The 22,019-nt window shown below is 38.3% G+C and overlaps 1 protein-coding gene across 3 annotated transcripts in view; it reads left to right on the top strand.

Annotated features, from left to right (window-relative positions):
- Positions 1-22,019, top strand: part of TSHZ3 (teashirt zinc finger homeobox 3) — an 80,737-nt gene that overhangs the window by 19,672 nt on the left and 39,046 nt on the right. The window contains exon 3 of one of the 3 annotated variants that reach the window (XM_075940156.2): positions 13,902-13,981. The exons of the other annotated variants lie outside the window; for them this stretch is intronic. Coding sequence (XP_075796271.2) covers positions 13,942-13,981 — 40 coding nt within the window. The 5' untranslated portion in view covers positions 13,902-13,941. The remainder of the gene's footprint in view (positions 1-13,901; positions 13,982-22,019) is intronic. 3 annotated transcript variants of the gene reach the window in all.

The raw sequence follows: 22,019 nt of genomic DNA, 5'->3' as shown, positions 1-22,019 counted from the left end.
TATTGGAGTTTTACTGTAGTTGGCCTTTACGGGCACATCTACAAAGCAGGACTAAAGTCGAATTAAGCTACGCAACTTGAGCTACGCCAAATGCATAGCTTAAGTCAAAATAGTTTATTTCGGCTTTTGATGCTGTATACACAGCAGTAAGTCCTAGAGAGCACTCTTCCTCTGACTTTCCTTACTCCTTGTAAAATGAGGGTTAGAGGAGTCAGAGTAAGATGTCCTCCAGCTTGACGTTATTTTGACATTGTCAAAATAACTGCTTGTAGTGTACATGCTGACTATGTTATTTCGGAATAATGTCAATTAGACTGCTGTAGACATACCCTACTATTACCTTCAAACAAAGTATAGTTGGGTTACACTGCTAATTCTATTGGTGTTGGACTGCATTTTTGTTCTGTTTTTGCACAGTGCGTAGTTCACTGGGATCCATAATACAACTAACTAACTAATAATAATAAATTTCTTGAGCACCCCAAGGCTTGCAGCTTGTCTTGAACAAAGAAATTCTGACATGGTTTTATGCAGTAAAGGTCCTTGTGACAGGGCGCTTACCCTGCACTGGCCCTTTAAGGGCAAAAACCCAGCCCTGAATGAGGGCTGAGAGTGAAGCCCCGGCTGAGGCAGTTCTGGCTAACGAGGGCCCAGATGGGGGCTATATAAAGAAGGGCTTCAGGAGGGAGAAGAGGAAGCACTCTTGTTCTGGTTAGAGAGCAGGAGGAACTTTGCTGCCTGGGAAGTAGAAAGCTTCCTGGACATATAGCAGTGCTGGGGAAGGAAGGCAGAGCTGGGAAAGCTCTGGCCAAGCAAGCCCCCATGCTCCAAGGCTGGAAGCTACTGGGGCTGCTCCACAGCCATGGTAAGCAAAGGCAGCAGGTCCACACCCCTTTGCCAGCGATGAGTGACCATTACAGACTGCAGTTAGCCCCTAAGGCAGGGGCTAGATGAAGACTGACAGTGGATTACTGATAAGGTTGCCAGATACTTTCACAAAAAATACCAAACATGGCAGGAAAAAAATTGGTCGAGCAAAAAAAAAAAAAAATAATTGTTGAGACAAAACAAAAGCAACCACACCACTCCCCCTACCCCCATCAGACACGGCAGGGGAACAATGTCCCAAGTGGTCTTCCGTCCAAGAAAAATAGAAAATACTAGACATTTTATATGTCAGGGCTAATACCTGGCAACCCTAGTCACTGAGGCAAGGTGGGTACAGGGGAACTGTGTGTTCCCTGGGAGAAGAACTGGGTGCCCCTTGGGAGGGGAGGACCCTGGAGTGCGCAGTTGGGTAAACAGCTTCCCCCCCCCCCCCCCTGGAAAGGGGCGCAGAGACACTGGAGAGGGCACTGATGGAGGGCAGTGTCCTGAAGAGGACGCCGTGGTCAAAGAGTGACACGAGTCTGGAGTGGAGGGAAGAGCGAGAACACGGGGAGACACCAGTTAGAGAGAGACATCCAGTGAGCTAATTCCCATGTCTGCTGGCTGGAGGCACCATCGTGGTGGGTCTGCCCCATGACAGTCCTGCATAAATAATGATTTTTGTAGTCCCTAGCACCACTGATGTGCACAATGCTTTATGGGCTGTAAGCAGGCACAGACATCCCATCCTGTAGAACTTGTCTTGGCCACAGGTTCTTAAATAAATCTGTTCTCTGTGTGTAACACAACTTAATTGGGAGCTTTTCTCAGGAGGACCTGACTCTTCCATTCGGAGTGCTGTGCTATTCCTGTTGTATCTGCTGTAGTTGCGTACCTGGGAAAGTAATAGTAGGAAAGTATTTGATTTTTTTTAAGCTGCTGGAACAAGGCAGAGAGGCAATGACATGTGGCAAATTGGCTCTCTCCAGATCCACTGAGACTCTGTGGGCTGCTGTTTTAGAATTTAGAATGTTTATTTTTATTTTAGAATGCCTTATCACTATAGAAAATAATATTAGATTGACTTTAGTCAACAAAGCCCCAAGCATGCCAGGGCCATGGATCATGAAGAGTTAATAGAGGTTATACCTCCCCGAAGTGGGACTCCCTGGTCTGGCAACATCCGTGGTCCAGCATGGACCACGGATGTTCCTGGATCACACAGCCCAGGGAGAGGAAGGTCCGGCAGTGGGGCAGAAGCGCTGTAAGGGAGACGGAGCCCAGAGTCTGTGTGTGAGGTTGGATGGCATGGCGGGGAGTTCTGGCTCTAGCAGAGCTCTCTGGCCCCAGCGGCTGGGGAGCTCTAGCCTGGCTGTGGCTATGGACCTCTGGCCTGAGCTAGAGAGCTCCGACTTCAGTGGCAGCCAGAGAGTTCTGGCCCCGTCCCTAGCTGCAGAGCTCCATCCGTGTTCTTGCTCCAGCGGCCGAGGAACTCCAGCCCCAACGGCAGCCAAGAAGTTCTGGCCAGACCTGTGGAGCTCCAGCCGCGTCTGCAGAGCTCTGGCCCCAGACGTGGAGCCAGGCAGCTGAAGAGCTCTGCCCTGGCTGTGGAGCTCTGGCCATGGCGCTCTGTCCCCGGTGGAGGTGGGGCCAGGGAGAGCCCTGGGAGGCTGAAGCAGCAGCGGAGGCAGATTGGAGCCCTACTCAGTGGCAGTACAGCCATGAGAGTAGGGACCTTCCCTGGTCCGGCAAATCCCTTTGTTCGGGACCAGTCAGGTCCCAAGTGTGCCGTACAAGCGAGGTCCAACCTGTATTTTAAGCAATGTGGACTAACATTAGCTAGATATAGGTTAAATATAAACTTGTATATTATGGTTGGGACTGTCCTGAGCTTCCTCATTGGCGTTGAGAATTGAGGAATAGGGGGGTTATTTTTGTTTGTGGGGGAATATTTTTACATTGAGCCAGTGCCCAGAACAAGTTTGCTGCTTGTTGCTAGAGGAAGGGTTTGAAGTCAGCAGTGTGGCTATTGGCTACACATTGAGAGCAAATGCAGAGAGGGTCAGTACCATTGTTGGTTGCTCTTATTGAAGTCAATAGGAGTCTTTCACTGACTCCAGTGACTTTGGACCAGGCTCACAGTCTCAAATCTAGGAATAAGTCTGGAAAAGATCACAAGATAGAGAATATTTTTTTAAACTTTGTCTTACATACTATCTGTGGGATTAACAAAATATTGTACACTTTGAGATACATCACAGTATTATCTAGGAGGCAGTTTTTAAAGGTATTTGGACATCTGAAGATGCAGATGGGTGCTCACTAGGATTTTCAGAATGACTAAATATCTAAATTAGGTGCCTAAGTTCTTTTGAAACCCCCTTCAAAGTGTTTATCAGCATCTTTAGGTGCATAACTACTTTTGAAAATGTGCCACACAGTTCTTTTTCCTGTGAGGTGTATGTTACTAATGAATCAGTCAGGAAATAGCATTTTCCATGTTGGCATTCTATCAGGTTTACAATTATAATTTTTCACTGTAGCTATGCAATTAGTAATCTAGTGTCAAGGAAGTTATTTTAATATCAGTAATTTTATTGTATTAGTTTATAAATCGAAAGTATTATCACAATCAAGAATCTCTCTTGATAGATAATGGCATTGTGCAAATTTGGCGATTGAGCCTATTCCAAAAATGCACTCTTTATCCTTAATGTTTTAGCACAAAATTACACTGGGTATAGGTAATATGTCAAGTCTCCCTAAAAATTTTATCTTGATTTTTGTCCCAAGATAATACTTTATTCAATAAATCAAAATCTCCCTTGACTGTTAGCAGCCAACATATTTTATGGTTATTTCCAAAATGTTGATATGTGGTTTTAGCTGTTAATAGTGTTTTAGGCATTCCAGAATCATTAAGTACTTTTGGTTATACTGGAATTCAGTAAATTGCCCTGCAATGTGTGGGGTCACTATACTAGATCTCAGTAAGAAGTTGCCAGTTGTACTATGAAATGCCAAATGTAAAAATAAAGTTTATAATGATATTATTGTCAGGAGGCACATATCACATATTATCACTGAAAAGTGAAGGAGCAAGGCCTGTTGCCCAATGTTTAGACTGTAGCATTGGAACACTACAGCTGTTCTTATCATATGAAGATAATTCTGTGCTGAATCAGAACTTTTATACATTCTTAGTATGGAAACATGCTCTTTGCCTTCTTACTATTTCTCAAGAAAATAAAAGGAAGGTTATAGTTATTTCCCATATTTCTTTTACGAATGGAGTTCAGCAAAACACCCTCATTCATTAGTAATATTTCTACAGTTTGCTTTTTCCCCATGGATTCTGCTTCTCCTGCACCGCTATTTAAAATGGTCATTCTATTAAAATTAATGAAACATCAAGACAGACCAGGTACAGCCCCCAGTATCTTAGGTCGTCATGTGCCAGATTCACTATACTTGGTATATTTCGGAGCAGTGTAGTGGGTAACAAAGCACCAAGATAGGTGTCCTAAAACTATTCGTATTTTTTTAATATCTGTGTACATAGATGCCATTTTCTGAAAATGCATCTTCATAAGATTTTTTTAATTCTGTTCATTATGACAAAAAACAGCAAGCAAAGACAGAGCATCAATTACAGCTGCAGTCTTGAAGTTTCAAGTCACATTTTAGCCATACAACACTGTGTATTATTATTATCATGATTGTCTTTTGGTGCTTGTATGTATGTAAATTAGATTAAAAATAAGATCAAGGCAGACATGAAATATCAGTGACAAAACCAGAAAAAGATGAATAAGCTATTACAAGCTATGAAAAATAAAAAAGATGCTCTTATTAATTTGACAGTGAACCCAAAATCACAAATTGTATGACATGAGTATATTTTAAACATATTTTCCCTAAAGCTTTGTTATAGCCATGACTTCTAATAGCAACCTTGGTCTGTCAGTAATTTCTTTATAAAATCCTCTCTGATGATGTTTGTTTGTGTGTCAGTTGTATAGTTCTCTGGTATTTGAAATGTCACGTTTTTGGCTTAGTGTAGTAATATTTGTACATTTTGTGTGTATATTTTAAATTTTCAAATTCACACAATAAGCTTCTAATTTTTAAACTTGGATTTATAACATGCTCTGTTCTTAATGCTTTAAAGTACATTTTTGCAGGTAGCCATTCCACACACAAAACCACTGACAATAGCTGATCCTTTGAAGCTGAAATAGAGCTGTACTGCAGACATAGCAGTTTGTTTGCATAATCATTTTTATTATAGTTTTGCTTGAATAGAGCTAAAACTTGGAAACACAAGCCCAAATTCAGGAGTCCAAGTTTCATCTGTGGTGGGAGGATGGACTGTTGTCCCAGGGAATGTAAGTAACCAGATGTAAATGCTGTTGGAATAAAGTGTACATTAGTGCAGTTGATGCATCCCCTCTGAATTTGGACCATTGGCCCCAGTCCTGGAACTGCTTCACATATGACATTTGTGTTGAATTCAGAGAGAGCTCTCTGCATGGAGTGGCTGCAGGATCAGATCTTATACTGTACTAATGATGATTCCAGCATACACTGTAACAGCTTATGATGTGGAGTGTGTAAGATATACCATATCCTATATATTTCTCTCAAAATAAGACATGTAAACCTTTTCTAAGCCCCTTTCACTCTCATAGCCCCTGATAAGAAAATGTAACCCAAATACATCTTAAACACATTTCATGTTATGAACACTCAGAGTATTGTCTACTGTATTAATAATATGAATTTCCTATATAGTTAGAATTTTCAGCTAAATCTTAATGGATCTATTATTTGTATGTGATGTCCAAATGAGACTAGGACTACACATCACGTCAGTCATACTTTGCTTTCATGTTTACTACTAGCATCATGAGGGAAAATACATGTAATAAAATTACATTCAGAAAATAAAGATTTGTCTTTAACCCACAAAATCTAGAACCTCTGTGAAATACAGCTTTGGTGTCCATCATTTCCATTGTCCTGAAACACTGAAGGCATTTGATTGTAAGTGAAACTTTCAACTGCAGAGCTTATTATTGGAAGCAGGGCTTAAAGTAATTGCACTTTTAAGGTCTTATGTGCAGTATGATTATATTTGTTTTGATATCTTTAGGGAACCATGTGTGACTGGGTTTAGGAGAGAGGTGCTGGTGTAGGGATCTAAGCACAAAAGTGGGATCTAGGATTACTTGAGTTCTCTGTGGAATCACAAGTGAATCTCAAAATCTTTCTGTGCCTCAATTTCCCATCTATAAGGTGGAGATAATTACAGCACCTCACAAAAGTGCTGTGAGCATTAATGTTTACATTTACAATTTTGAAGATGAATAATGACATGTCAGTGAGGATTATTAAAGGCAGCATTTAATATATTTCTTGTTTTTACTTTGAAAGTATCTCCCACTCAAATAATCATTTGGCAGACATGTAACTATTAGGGTAAGGAATTTCATTTCAGGTAGGGACAACTGCTCAGGAAAATGGCTTGTTTTATAAATTTTTTAAACCAAAAACTTTAGTGGAGGTAAAGCAGCTGCAGAGAGAAATGTTCTTTTTACAGACAGAGAAGGATGTTTCTAAATTAAAACAAAAACAAACAAGAAGAAAAAACACTTCAGAAAGCTCTTTGAGAGGAAGTCTAAGGAAAATCAAAATGGGTAACATTGCAGTTGTCACAATTACTCATATCCGAAACTAGAGATTGAGGAAGCTAAGAAAAATGGGCCAGATTTTGGTCTCAGATTTTTGTGCATGTGGCTCCCATTCATGCCAGCAGTTTCTGTATATGAATCTCAGTTTACAATTTGGCTTTATGTTTTCTAATTACTATATTTTAATCAGGTATAATATATTAATAAAGTCAAACAATAGGGGAATCAATGTCCTTCATGCATGTATGGATACTGTGTTTTTAGATATATGCAGAAAAACACAGTTACATTTTAATTAATGTATATTCATAAATTAAATTTGACATTCTTATACTTTTAGACTATTTTAGGAAACATAAAGATGATGTTTGTTACGCAGTTGGTTAGCCTATTCAATCAACTGTACATTTTTTGGCCAAATCTTACAGCCCTTATTCAGAAATCACCTCACTAACCCCATGGGACTTAGTCACTCTCTGACTACAGCAAGCAGGATTTGGTCTTGTCTTTTTTTTTTTTTTTTTTCTTTCTCAAACATAGTGTCTTGGAAAATTTACACATACATCCTCTCTTCTGTACTATGTATTTGTTCATAACAGAATGTATTATTTTTATAGCGTGTACATAGTGATAGTGTGTGCATATGTGGTTGTGATATCTATGTGATAACTTCTTTATCACATGCCCATGTAATTTATTAAATACCTATAATCTATTGCCTGCTGTCATCCAGTGAGTTGTTCTAACATTCTAGCCCTTGAAAAGCTTCGAATGGGTGCCATTTTTACAATCAACTTGTCAAGGAAAAGTTTCTTTCTTTTCTTTTTAGTATTGGATTTCTCCCTAAATTATAGCTAGTTGAGGTCTTAGACATGGCAAAAAAAATTTCTGCACCATAAACAATGTTTCTAAATAGAAAAGTATCATGGCTTTAAAGTATGTCATATCCTTGTTGGGAAAGAGACGGGAGTTTTGCTCTACCGGAGAGGAGAGTCTCTAAGCACTTAATTTTCTCCCAGAAGAGGACTAATAAATTAGACTTAACAACTGTATAAAAAGCTATATTATATAATTTTCAAAGGATGGGTTTTGGGGTTTTTGTTTTTTTTTGCATTTTTCCTAGTTTGAGCAGGGCACAATTGGACTCATAGTATATACACTATCTGTTGTTGCAAGTGGAAGTTTCCAAGAAATAGTCTCAAAAAACGTTTGAAAATTGTTAAAAACAGTCCTAAAATATGTTACAGAAAGAAAAAAACTGGGTGCCACTGATAAAAACACATGATAATATGGTACAGAATAAAGGTTTTATTAGCACTCAAACTGGATAATCCACAAAATACATTGTGGCTTTGAACACACACATACATACTGACTCTAGATACTCAACTACTATTTGTGTCATTTGTTTCTCTTACATACTCTGTTCTGATTGTTTACTGTAAAGTGGTCTTTGTTTCATTGATTTCTGTCTGCCAAGGAAGAAAGTTTGCGCTTCTAACACTAACATCTGTCAGTACCGTACCAAAGGACTCAATCCCACAAGAGAGAAATTGAAGAAATGAAAACAAATAAGTTATAAAATGAAGTGACAATAATGTGTAGTAGCATAAAGATTGCTTTGGGCTGCTTTTGAAAAAGACAGTTAATGACTTGTCATAGTGGATGGTATGGGAATGGTGCAGGTTCATCTATCTACCTTCAGTCCATGAGAAAAAGAGAGAAAATATAGTCTAGATTTCAACGGAGGGAACAAGGGGAGGATTTTTGAGTTCTGTTCCCTGCCATATGACAATTAAAGCTCAGTTCTGCAGCCTTTACTCATGTTGTATAATGCCTTTCAGTGTGACTGCTTTGGGTGTGAAGGTATTACTCAATATAAGCCATTGGCAGAATCAGGCTCATATTGATTAAATTCATACAGTACTTCACATTGCCACTGATGTTTAATTGATTTTACATGTGTTAAGCTCTTTTAAGTCCCTCACATAAAAGGTACTACTTTAAATATCAAAATAGAGGTAACTCCCTTCCTCGCCCCAATGTTAGACGTTTGTTCACTGCTGCTGTACATTTTGTTGAGACATGGAGAGGTGGGGATTGGAGAATAGGAAGAAAAATGTTCAGGGTTTGAATAAAAAAGGTGATTTCTTTTCAGTCAACAACACAGTGTGCACACTGGAATTTCATCAAGCACATATACAAAAACTTAATTGACACAAGCAACTGCTAGTGTATGTTTAACATTTAATGACATTGAATGCTAGCCTAATGTTGCTAAAGTATTCAAGTCTTTCTTAAGATTGTAATTGAAGTAACATGATATAAATGTAAACTTTAGCTTGGAGCACACAGAATACCCGAGACAGTTTGACACCTTCATTTCAGCAGTAAGAAATTACCATTGTCTCTTGGTTCTTGCTTCTAGCTTATATGACCAAGCCAGAAAGTAATTACACAATTAGGGTTGACACACTGGTTCCTGTAATATTTCTTCCTTAAGTTTTTGGTGGCTTATTTCTACTTCAGATTTTCCAGTCCTTTGTAATTCATGCGAAGATGTCCATTTTCATTGCAATAAATTTACTCATGAAGATTGCAAGTCTTGCATAATTTAATGATGAAAAGGCAGCATTTCATTTTCTCCAAATGTAGTTATTTGTAGATTAAAGATAAACATTTGTGGAGCTAATATGGTTTTTGTAAGAACTTTGCCACCAACTTGAACACTGAGTGAAATGACTGATGAACAGGAATTGAAAACTACAGTACTTTTTAAATGATGATAGGATTATGCTTTTTGAAAGGAGGGGTATGCTGTTATGTGCAACTGCTTATCTGAAAGGGAGCCATTTTCCAGAGGTCATGCAACAGTTAGCTTCCTATTACTGATAGCACTTGGAGACTTCAAAGTGTTTTCAGTACATATCCACCCTTGAATGGGAATCATGCTCTGGTAGGCGCTCAGCATTGCGGGAGAGCCTGGGATTTAAATGATATGCTGAGCCTGTGCTTGGCTCTGTGTATGCTGAGAGTACAAGTGGCATGGTGCCCTGGGGTTATGTGTCTCGAGGGTTTGTAACCCTCTTGTTCTTAGACTGACTCTGTTCTCTTCTGTAATCTATGTCAGGGGGTTAAAATATAGCCTCAGCAGAGGAGTGCTGTTCTGTGCCATAGGTTTCAGGTGCAGCTTGTGTAGATAGGTTGAGTAGTGTGTTGCAGGGGTTCATTTGGGAAGGTGTAGGGCTCTTGATGATTATCAGTTTTATTATGTGGAAGGAATTTTTTGCCTGTTTGCCTTTTTTTGCTTTCCCCAGGAAAAATCTGGGGGTATTGTGGGAGTACTATGCTGCAAACTTTATGTGGTTCAAATTCCTACAGAGTTGTGCTGGGGAACTATTATAAGCATCCTCAATTTCTGCTCTTTGGGGAGTATAGTTCCCTTTTCTGGTATTTTAACTCCCAACTTGAACATAAAGAGGATAGAACTAGGCTTGCTGATGCAGCGGAGGGGACTGGTGCAAAGGAGGCAACTGGGTTCTTTAAATTGTCACCGGAGTCCCAGGCAATGCACTTCAAGCAGTACTGATGGGCCAGCTGGGGCGGGGGGAGGAGGAAGCTAGCCCTTCACCATCCACCTGAAACTCCACACCTTTCGGAAGCATGGAACTGCCCCCTCCCCTTCTCCCTGCCCTACCTTGCCTAGGGGCCTGGCAATTCTGTTGGCCCCCCTGGATTGACTAATACTTACAATATTTGGTGAGTTTTAGATATAGGAATGGATGACTCCTACTTTGGACTACAGATTCAAGGCAGTTGGTTTGTTAAAGTAAAACTGGTGATAGTGGATCACAAATTGAATATGAATCAACAATGGGATAGGGCTGTACTGGCAGCTAATATCATTGTGATGCATAACAACAGAAATGTCATATGTAAGACGTGAGAGATAATTGTCTCATTGTAGTTATCACAGGCGTGGCTTTAGCTACGTGGAGATGTGGGTGCCACACTTTAGGAAAGATGTGGACAAATAGGAGAGATACCAAGGAAAACAACAAAACTGATAAAAAGTTAGAAAATCTTACCTATGAAGAAAAGTTAAATAACCTGCATGTTAGTTTTGAAGGGGGACCAGATATGTATTAAGCTAGATTGAAGGCTGTTATTCAGAGAAGATGAATCAGTTGTTTTTCTTGCCCACTGAGGCTATGTCTAGACTGCAAGCCTCTTTCGAAAGAGGCTCTTTCGAAAGATACTTTTGAAAGAGCCTCTTTTGAAAGAGAGCGTCTAGACTGCACGCGGAATTTCGAAAAAGCAAGCCGCTTTTTCGAAAGAAAGCACCCAGTGAGTCTGGATGCTCTCTTTCTAAAAAGCCTGTTTGCTTTCAAGAACGCCTTCTTTCGAAAGAGCACTTTCGAAAGAAGGCGTTCTTCCTCGTGGAATTAGGTTTACCACCGTCGAAAGAAAAGCCGCATTCTTTCGATTTAATTTCGAAAGAATGCGGCTGCAGTCTAGACGCAGGTGAAGTTTTTTCGAAAAAAGTAGCCTTTTTTCGAACAAACCCCTGAGTCTGGACACAGCCTGAAGGAATGGCAAGATGTAAGGGGCTAAATCAGCAGCAAAGGTCAATTTAGGTTAAATATCAGGAAAAACATTTAACTCTGAGCTCCTGAGCAGGCTTCCAAAGGAAGTTGTAGAATTTTTATTATCAGAGACTTTTAGGTTGTACAAACACCTGTCAGAAATGGTCTAGGTTTATTCAATCCTGCTTCAGTGCTGGGGACTGGACATGATGACTTCTGGAGGTCTGTTCCAACCCTACATTTCTATGACTGTTGGATATTAGGTTACGGGGCTTTATCCTTTTTGACTGGGACACATGATAGTGCTTTTCTCATTTTGCAGTCTATTGGGCTTGCTATCTGGAATATAACAAGGATAGTGGATCTGCTGGGGACAGGCCAGCTCTGTGTGAGGGGTTGCCAGTTTATTAATCAAATTTGTAAAGCTGCAGCCACTGCTTAGTCAAATTAATCTGTTTTGTCTTGGTCTATCACCGTGACTGTATCAAGATATTGACTGTATCAAGATATTAATCGCATAGTAATTGTTGTGTTTGTGGGTACTCTGAATCCCCCAGAGGAGACTCAGCACCTCCCAGAATCAGGCTTGATCAGTATAATAGAAAATCTACTTACACTATATAGTATTATTATGTCTAGTGTACAGTAGTGTACAGTATGTGTGCAGTACCTTTACTGCAAAGCAAATTTTGCCACTTCCAGCAGTACATGTTACTGTGACTGTTGTTAAAGAAATTGACAAAGGAGAGAAGTGCTTTCTGTAATGGGCTACTGCTGTTTCAGCCAGCTATTCTTTTAACAAGAAAGTAAGAGTACACTTAGTGGCTATTAAATCGTTAATTACAGTATGTACCGTGTTCTCTAAACACAAAGTACAGTTAACAGTTATCAGGAAAGGATATCTTTCCTTAATTTTGAAACTAAGTGCAGGATGTGAGTTTTCAAGCAGGAGCCACACACAAAAGTTATATTTCTTCCGATGGAGTTTATACCAATAGTTTTTCTTAATTATTCTTGATGTTTTGCCCATTATGCCATTAGCTTCCCTAAAGGACAGAGATAAATAGCCAGTATCCACAAGAACAAAGTGTGAACTGAAAGCATTTAATTATTGATATCTTAGTAAGTAAAGTTCTCAAATGATGTTGTCAAATTCTATAATGATCAGACAGCAAATAGTATCAGCTTGTTGAAATGTGTGGAACAGAAGGCATAGTACCTATGAAACCAGCACAATAGGTTTTCTGAATTCTCAATGTTTATCCAGCATTCATTTCCACAATGTTTTTTCCTATTTTTTAAAAAAGGATTTTATATTTTCTTCATTTTTCTCTTTGTTTTAACTTTACTCATTATTTTTAAACCTCCTGTATAAACAATTAAAGAAACATACGCTTTCCAAATGAGTCACTGGAGAAATAGCAAAGGTTGTTCTCATTAGCGTAAGTATAGTATTATAGTCCATTTATCTTTTCAAAATGCAGGTGACAATGCTAACATACAATAGATAGCTATTTAATCTATTCTGTTGGTAGTCTGGGTTAAGTGCTTCTCTCCTGTCCCCTGAAATACAGGGAATAGAAGGAACATTGTTTTTAAAACTGCACTCAGAGTCTGTATGGGAGGGGATTGCAGCCTCAAAGGTTAGGAACAGAAACCTGTCTTCCAGGCCCTCAGAGCCTGAAGATCTGGAGGGAAAATAGGCAACATCTAAGAGTTCCTAGGCGTACTGCTTGCCAGGCCTGCTACACAAGCTTTCCTTGGCTGCTTGAGCCTCTTCCATGATCTCTATTGCAGTTCTTTTCTCAATGGCCACATCTATACTGGCATGATTTTCCGCAAATGCTTTTAACGGAAAAGTTTTTCTGTTAAAAGCATTTGCGGAAAAGAGCGTCTAGATTGGCACAGATGCTTTTCCGCAAAAGCCCTTTTTGCGGAAAAGCGTCTGTGCCAATCTAGACGTGGTTTTGTGCAAGAAAGCCCAGTTCGCCATTTTCGCGATTGGGGCTTTTTTGTGCAAAACAATACCGCGTTGTCTACACTGGCCCTCTTGCGCAAAAGCATTTGCGCAAGAGGGCTTTTGCCTGAATGGGAGCAGCATAGTATTTCCGCAAGAGCACTGACAATCTTACATGAGATCATCAGTGTTCTTGCGGAAATTCAAGCGGCCAGTGTAGACAGCTGGCAAGTTTTTCTGCAAAAGCACTTGCTTTTGTGGAAAAACTTGCCAGTCTAGACACAGCCAATGAGAAAATAGAGAGTCCATGGGGGAGATTTAATGCAGGTTCAACCAGTGTTACTTCATGTGGATTTTCAGTTGGGAATCTGCCAGGTGTGACGGAAGGTTACTCCATAGAGTGGCTTCTTCAGCTTGCTTCTCTGTCTAAGGCCTGACATGCTCTCCCAAACCAGTGCTCTTCGGCTGTGTGGTGTATGTTCAGAATGGGTTCCCTACAGAATGGGTAGGGCCATGTCATTAAGCTGAGGGTTATTAGGACTTCCTGGTCCTCTTTCCTTTCTTTTTCTTTACAAGGGAATATCTGCTTTGCTTCATGAAAGATTGGGGATTGAATGTATGATGGCTAAAATATCTGCAAGCTTAACTTAGAAAGCAAAGTAGGTTACCTGAGTATATACTGAAGTAGTTGACAATTACTTGAGTATATATTTGGACTTCAAATACTGGAATACTATTTATCATTAATATATTTAATTAAAAGATATTTTTGTGTTCCATTTTTTCACTCTTTCACAGGTGCTACAAGTTTCATGTTTTTATAGCATTAGATCAAATAATGCAGATGCTTGATTTCATACGTTGGGACATGTTGCCAGGTTAGTTTCTGAAAAAATAATATAAGTATTGTAGCTTTCTTTGTAATTATATCATGTAAACTGTTCAAAATTGTATTCAGTTTTTATTTTCAGTGATTACATACACTATGTATATAGAAACCTGGCCAAAGCACTGATGCTATTAAAGAACAAATAATTTTGTAAAAACTCCTCTTAGTTTAATGCCGATACTACTTATTAGTTTTCTGTATAGTGCATTGCAATAGGATTGAAAACGTGTGTTTTTTGAAGCGTTGTGTTGCCCATGTTTTAGCTTAAATCTTAATTATATAAGAATGATATTCAGTTAAGATGTGTTTAGGATTTAAAAAATACTAGACATGTCATGAGTATGTATATATTAGTCAGTGTACAGGGCACTGTGTTGCTTTTTCTGGGAGGAATAGAAACAAAAAAGTTTGTATTTCAAGCTATTCTTGGCCTGGACTCAATCCTGTATTATGAATAGATTTTAAAATATGGGTAACAGTTTGAGATGGAGTTGAATCAGTACATATGATCATTTGCCTTGAAGGTCTTTTGCCATCTCCACTCTCAGCATAAGATCTTAACGTGAAAGAAAATATAAATGTAATAATTGTTATATTCTAGCTTGATGTTTCACAAAGACCAGAGAACTTTGCTTTCTTTTTCTTTTTCTTTTTCTTTTTTCTTCTTCATACACCAGAGGCTTTAATTGCTTTAGTGATAGTCCCATGACTTAAATAACTTAAATGTTGATAAGATATATAATTTGTACTGAAATGATCTATTTGAACCTGCTCTTATTACAGGTGTAGAAGGATGCTTCTAATGTGAGATGTCACATCTGCAGTACCTCTGTGCAGCTACTGCAAAACAAATATTGTAAAGGAATTTGTGTACAGCATGCAGCACAGTAGGTGACGTGCTGGAAACATTATTTTGAGCTTTGTGTAAATAATATTTAAGGATTATGAAGTAGTTAATTTTTTAAAATGTGATAGATGGTATTATGGTAATGTTTTGGGACATCTCATCAGCATTTTCCTAAATGTTCCTCTGAGATAAATAACTGTGATTTCTTCACTTTCCCAGGCTCTCAAATGTCAAAATCAACTCATTTATCTGGGATCTGTGTGTACATGTCCCCAGGGATTTACTTTCTTCATGATATCCTAAATAAGTTGTACAGTGTACCTTTCATCAAACACAAATATTGCATTTGCTTACTAAACTTGATCCCGTTTTCTCTGTTTCTTCAGATTACTCTGAACATACTGAATCTAAAAGAGATATGATGGATTCCATATAGAAAAGACTGTGTAATAACATAATGTACTTTACACAGAATCTAACAGGATTTATGATTTCCTTTTTATGTATTATAAATGTTTCCTTTGGTGTCGTTTATCTTGGTGGAAAGACTTATAGCACATTTTTATGGGGGAGGGGGAGGAGGTGCATACCATTATTTATATTTATTATGGCCGTGATTTGTGCTAGGCACTGTACAAATACATAGGAAAATATGTTCTGTGCCTTGAAGAGCTTACAAAGTAATATAGTTAGAATTATTTAATTCCATCAAAATATTTAAACTATTTTTAAATACTGAAATGCAATTAGCTTATGTAACATCTTACTGTGGAGGAAATGGACTATTTTGACAGTGCTCTTTATTACAGCAAAACTTCCTGCAAGGTTTCTTGCCATTATCAGGGGTTTATTATCTGGCTCTAAAAATGAATTTTTGGCTGAGTCTTGGCACAAGACATTTTTTAGAATTAAGTTCAGGGATAGAGTTTTCAAAGCAGTCGGATACCCAAAACTCAAATAGAATGGAAGCCTGTAAATCTAATAGAATTTGGGCACCTACCTCCCTTACACTCCTTTGAAAATCCTAACTTAGAAGCAAAATTATCCAATATACAGTTCTTCAAACTATACACCTGAAGGTGAGGTTTACTAGTTTAAGATGAATGGTTAACTAATTGTGTTTCAAGTCTTGCTGTACACACTGAGGAAAATGTATAAAGCAGGCTTTTTAGACAAAAAATACCTTGGCTTTTATGACTGTAGCAGGGCAAATTTATTAATTATTGCTGTCAAGGAGCTACATTCAGGAAGGCTGAATAGGTAAAGTATAAATTCCCTATATGTTAAAGAAAAGAACATACAACCATCACTCCTTTATAAAAGCTCTGCACATGCTTGCTCTTTCTCTTTACTTTTTCTTCAACCAGTATGCAAAACAGTGATTGAAACCGAACTCCAAATTGTTATTTCTTTAAACAGGCCTTGGGTGACTGCAAATAATGAACCCAGGTCATTACAGGGGCTACTGAGTCAAACAGGCTAAAACCTGCATTTGTGAAGTTGGAACTGAAATTTAGCTGGTGGCTAATGTATGATGTGGGCTTATCAATGTTATTAGTTTGGTGGAAGAGTTAGGAGGGCTATATAGTTTATCATTTCGTTGCGGTCAAAAATTCCCAACCATGGGCAGAGGAGGGGTGTGCAGGCTTTTTGTATTTGAAAATACGTCCCATAGAATCTGTAGATCATCTTGCATTTATTTGTCAGATTCGAAGAATACTAATGATATTTGCGCTGGTATAGCACTTTGTATCATATGTTCTCTCAAAGCATTTTACAATCATTAATTAATTAATTCAGCATCAGAACATGAACTGCAAGCCAAATTCTCTCTGGGTGTTAATGGGTGAAATTCAAGATTTTCAGTGGAGCAATATCTATTTTTACACAAGCAGAGAATTTGACCCAAAGTGTATATTCTGAAGTATGTACAGTGGCATATTACTGAAGTAATTTTAGATAGGAATAAGTAGAAGGGTAGAGAGATAAATTAAATGGGCTGATGCGATTCAGCAGGTCAGTTCAGAGCTGGGAATGAACTTCAAGTTTCATGCTCTGAGTCCTATCTGGTCACATTTAGACAGCACTCATGAACACAGATACACTTCCATAGTCTGGTTTCTTTTAAAGCCATTACAGTCTATAGGTTAATGAAGGCCAATAGACTGTAATATAATGATTTTTTTGTTTATGCTTTGTACTGATTGACAGAACCCAATACTCTTTAAGGTTGCTACTAAGTATATGTATCAAAAAGTGTCACAGTTGTAAGCCAGCCAATCCTCAATATTTCAAAGTGTGGAAATCAACAGGAAGGACAATTCATAATTTATCTACCATCCCATAAATTACTTTTAACTGTTTATTTCCATACTTTTAAATGCTTGGTTGTTTGTTAATTATATTTCTTATTTTCACATTTACAGACTTTAAAAAAGATGACAAAGTTTTGATCAGTTGGTTGTCCTTATTTTTTCAAACTGGGAAGTGGTGGGAAGGGTGGAAGAAGACGATAGGTGTAGAGTTTAGTTGATTGAAAAGGCCCACAGACCTTCCACCTCTCCTAGGCTGTGTCTAGACTGGCAAGTTTTTCCGCAAAATCATCTGCTTTTCCAGAAAATCTTGCCAGCTGTCTACACCGGCTGCTTGAATTTCCACAAAAGCACTGACGATCTCATGTAAGATTGTCAGTGCTTTTCCGGAAATACTATGCTGCTCCCGTTCGGGCAAAAGTCTTTTTCCAAAAGACTTTTGCGCAAAAGGGCCAGTGTAGACAGCACAGTACTGTTTTCCGCAAAAAAGCCCCGATTGCGAAAATGGCAATCAGGGCTTTTTTGCGGAAAACCGTGTCTAGATTTCCACTGGCGGAAAAGCATCCTGCCAGTCTAGACGCGCGTTTCCAAAAATGCTTTTAACGGAAATCTTTTCCGTTAAGCATTTTTGGAAAATCATGCCAGTGTAAACGTAGCCCTATAGTTTGAAGTACCAGCACGCTACATGCTTTCATATTATGAGTTCCAAGAGGCTCCTACCTCTCTCAGATTGCACTGCAGAGTGGATTCCTTAACATCCATAGGGTCCTCATGCCTTCTAAATCTTCTTGCTCTAAAGAGCTTTGGACACCCAGAACTCACTAACTCCCAGTGCCTCAAGCACCCCTGTCAAGGTTTGGGTGAACCACAAGATTCCCATTTCTCTTTTGTTGCTTCTCTTTATAGTCTCTAAAAATCACCCATTGACACCTGTTGACTTTATATAACTCTTGCGGACTTTATGAAACATTATCTGTTGTTATCAAATAATAATTCTGATTTTTGCAAATAAATCTTTTAGGTTTGTTAAAATGATAAATGTATGTAGCTATATAACCTCTAATCCTGTATAACTGTAAAATTTGGTAGCATAAATACTAACAGCTAACTTGACTGGAAAACTTCAATACTTATGTGGATTTGTTTTGTTTTGTTTTTTAGCTAGTGGGATCCAATATGTTTGACACATTGGTTAAAATGACATCAACTTCTCAGAAGTATCTTTTGTGAGTCAAGTTGTAAGCAGAGTGAAATTTGGTTACACCTTCAGTTAAGAAACTACTACTCAGTGGCTCTGATATTTCAGGCAATTTATAAAGACTTTTAACTGAAAAAACAACTTGACAGCTTTCTCTTCATACTTGGCACAAGAAAAGTTGGTTGATATTCTGCATTGTGCCCATTATTGCAAGGAATCAGCACAATCTAGATATGGATCTTTCGGAAAATATAGCCTTTTCCGAAAGATCCCTTATCCCTCTTAAAGATCCCTTAACCCTCATTTTAAGAGGGATAAGGGATCTTTCGGAAAAGGCTTTATTTTCCAAAAGATCCGTGTCTAGACTGGCACTTTTTCCCGGCAAAGCTCCGAGCCGGAAAAAAGCGGCAGCCATTTTTATGCTAATGAAGCGGGGGGATTTAAATCCCCGCTTCATTTGCAATTGCGATATGTCTAATTTGCATCCCTTTTACAAAAAAGGGATGCAGTCTAGACACAGCCAATGGCTAGATAATCAATCCAAAATAAGGACTAGAAGACAGGTCCTTTAGCTCCAGAACATGGTCCCTTGCAAGATGAAGCATAGCAATATCTTTCTTCCAGAGATGAAGTACAGGGGGACCCGTACCCTCTACCTTGAAGCCAGCTGGTAAAGAGAAAACTCTTATTTCACATTCTGTCCATTACACTTGAGGTATGTCTATACTGCAAACTTATTTCGGAATAAGCTATTATGGAAAAAAATACTCCGAAACAGTGCGTCTACACTACAGGGAAGCCTCGAAATTAGTCCGACACAGGCTCCCCTAATGTGGATGCGATATCTCGATTTAGAGCCCCAGGAAGCACTACGGAGTAATTACTTTTAATGCCCTGGGGAGGAGCTATTTCGAAATAGCAGTGGAGTGTCCACACTACAGGTATTTCGAAATAGGTATTTCGAAATAGGCGTTATTCCTCATGGAATGAGGTTTACAGAAGTCAAAATAAGCTGTCCATTATTTCATATTCATTTTGAAATAATGGAATTGCTGTGTAGACACTTGCATTGTTATTTCGAAATAACTGTGCTGTGTAAATGCACCCTTAGAAACAAGAGTCATTTACAGTTTTGTTTACTAATGACTCATTTCTTCAGAGAGAGTTTGTGCTTGAATTTTTGAGGAACCTTACTATGTGTGGAGAGTTTGAATAAGTATCAATAAACCATTTTTTCAGCTAGAGAGACATGAGTCAACCCCAAGTCAATATTTCAAGTTGGGTTATTTTACTTAAGGACCTGCAGTTCAAATATGGTTTGGCCAATACTTCACAGAAACATTCCATTTCTCTTCAGTTCAAGGTCAGTATTTTCCACGCCAATCAGTTCTGCTCTTCATGTTTTTGGGAGCATGTATAATAGAACCTGTTTGCATTCTGAACTCTGAAGAGACACTTGTCTCTCCATTACCATGTTGACCAATGTTAATGTCTGTTGCCTTTGTAATGTATTGCATGAAGCTGAATGAAGCTACTGTATATCATCAGAGATAGTGATGTCACATTGGTTGCCTGGATATTTGCTCTTGTTATAATAGGATGTGATTGCCTTTAATATCTGTGAAATGTTCCTGCAGTTATTTGGGTCAACAGTTCACATTTTAGTGCCTCCTCCTGCAATGTTCAAAACTTCCATTGACTTCAGTGGGAGTTAGGCAAGTGGAACGACTACCAGTTCAGGCTCATAAATACTAACTGACTAGGTATTTTTATAATAGGCTGTAATGCTGTAAATCTACCTATTGGATCAATATAGTGCACCTCGGTGTCAGGCTTTTCCTCAGCTTATAGCCTGAGAAACTGAGCCATGCACTGAGGAGATCTGTGGGAAGCAAGTGAGGACTCCTTGTTTCCAAGCTAAGGAGTTGTTCTACAGCTATTTTTTGTAGTCTCAGGGCAGCAAGTTACACAATTACTCTGCTTGTGGGCATGTATAGGGGAGAATGGCTTCATATAACTGGAGATCCCTTGGTCCTGTGTGCATTTCTTGCTAGGACCAGTACTACACCCTTGTCTGTGGACTTACACAGGGAGTCCAAGTGAAGCTGTGCATTATGGAACCATGTGACAACTTCCTTTTAACTTGAATCCTTCCTGTGTACCATTGCTGGTCACAGCCCTAGGAGTCTGTGAGAAGGGGAAAGGAAAGGCATGATTTGCCTTTTAGAAGTGTTTGTGTGTCTTCTATAAAAACATTTCTATTAATGCTCTATTAGCTCAATATCATCCTCCCTGAAATCTTCTTCCATGTGTACTGTAACCACAAAATACCCAAGGGCCTATGCTGTTTTGAAATGAAGTACCAATGCATAGGGACCATGATTTTTAAAAAAGTACTTTAAACTTAGCTTTATAAAATGTATATTTTAAGAATTTTAGACACACATATTTAGCTGGCCTGTCAAAGCTCTCTTACTCTTCTGCGATTACAAGATTTACTTTTGTTCTTTTTCCTTTACAAAACCTTTCGGAAATATATATATTAAAAAATCAAGCTAATTGCTAGGCTTGCATCGGTATGTATTTTGTATAAGTGGCTAATGTACTGGCACATACCTGTGCAGCCTTCAGCTCTACATGTAGCATATTAAAGTGCCTTCTGTTTTATCTAAGAGCAGGTTCAAGGGCCGAATATTTGTTTTATATCAAGAGCGGGCTGTGATTCATACTGAAATAAGAAAGTTTAGTGCTCAGAGATGAGACTGCCATGAACTCTCATCTTATTTGAGCTTGGATATTATCAGAGTCTCCAATCACTCACTAAGACTTTATGGAGATTGCAGTTCGGCATGCACTTTCATGCTGGTCAACTTTTAGTATTAAATCCTCTTTTTTTTTTCTTAGTTCTGAAATGTCAGTGATACAAATAGGTATATGATTATTCCAAAAAAATTCACCTGAAGCCTAGAAAAATCTTACTGGAAATAGTTGTTTCTTTTATAAAACAATTATGAAAACTATATGGATTTTAATATTTGTAGATACAGGAATTTTTTGTTGTGTTCATAGTGGTATTTCTTTAATGATAACATGATTGGTTACTTTAAGATATCATGTGAAAACATGTATGCATCAGCAAGCTACTAAGTCATTGACCTTCAATTGGCTTGTTTTTTTGTTTTTAATTTTTAAATTTAATAATCTATTACTTCTGTAGATCTTATTTCCAGTTTAGTACTTCAGTATTTATCCTCAATTTTAAGAGAAGGATCGGTATGTTATCAAGTGAAATAACTGTTTTCCAGTCAGAAGATTAACCCAAACTAAATACAAATTGTAAAGAACTACAGTCAGATATGTTCTACTATATGAGAATCAGGATAGTGTGCGTAGTTGTCAGTGAAAGCTGTAAAGATCTGCAAGTAAGCTATAAAGTTCCTAATACATTTTCAAATTTGAGCAGTACTTACAGGATTGGACATTTGTCAGAATAGTGTTGGCCAAGTCATACACTTTTTGTCATAATAGGCTTCTGTTAATAGACTTTTTATTATTTAGATTTGGCAGGCTTACATACTTCTATTGCATGAACTTCCTGCTAAGTTTCTGAGCTGTAGTGGGTTTATGACATAATTGTTCTATATGTTGATGATATCTTTTATCATAATTG

The sequence above is a fragment of the Pelodiscus sinensis genome, chromosome 12 (assembly GCF_052426305.1).
Source record: "Pelodiscus sinensis isolate ZL-2025 chromosome 12, ASM5242630v1, whole genome shotgun sequence".
NCBI lineage: Eukaryota > Metazoa > Chordata > Testudines > Trionychidae > Pelodiscus > Pelodiscus sinensis.
Note: the sequence above shows the minus strand (reverse complement) of the source record. Positions and strands in the feature narration are given on the sequence as shown.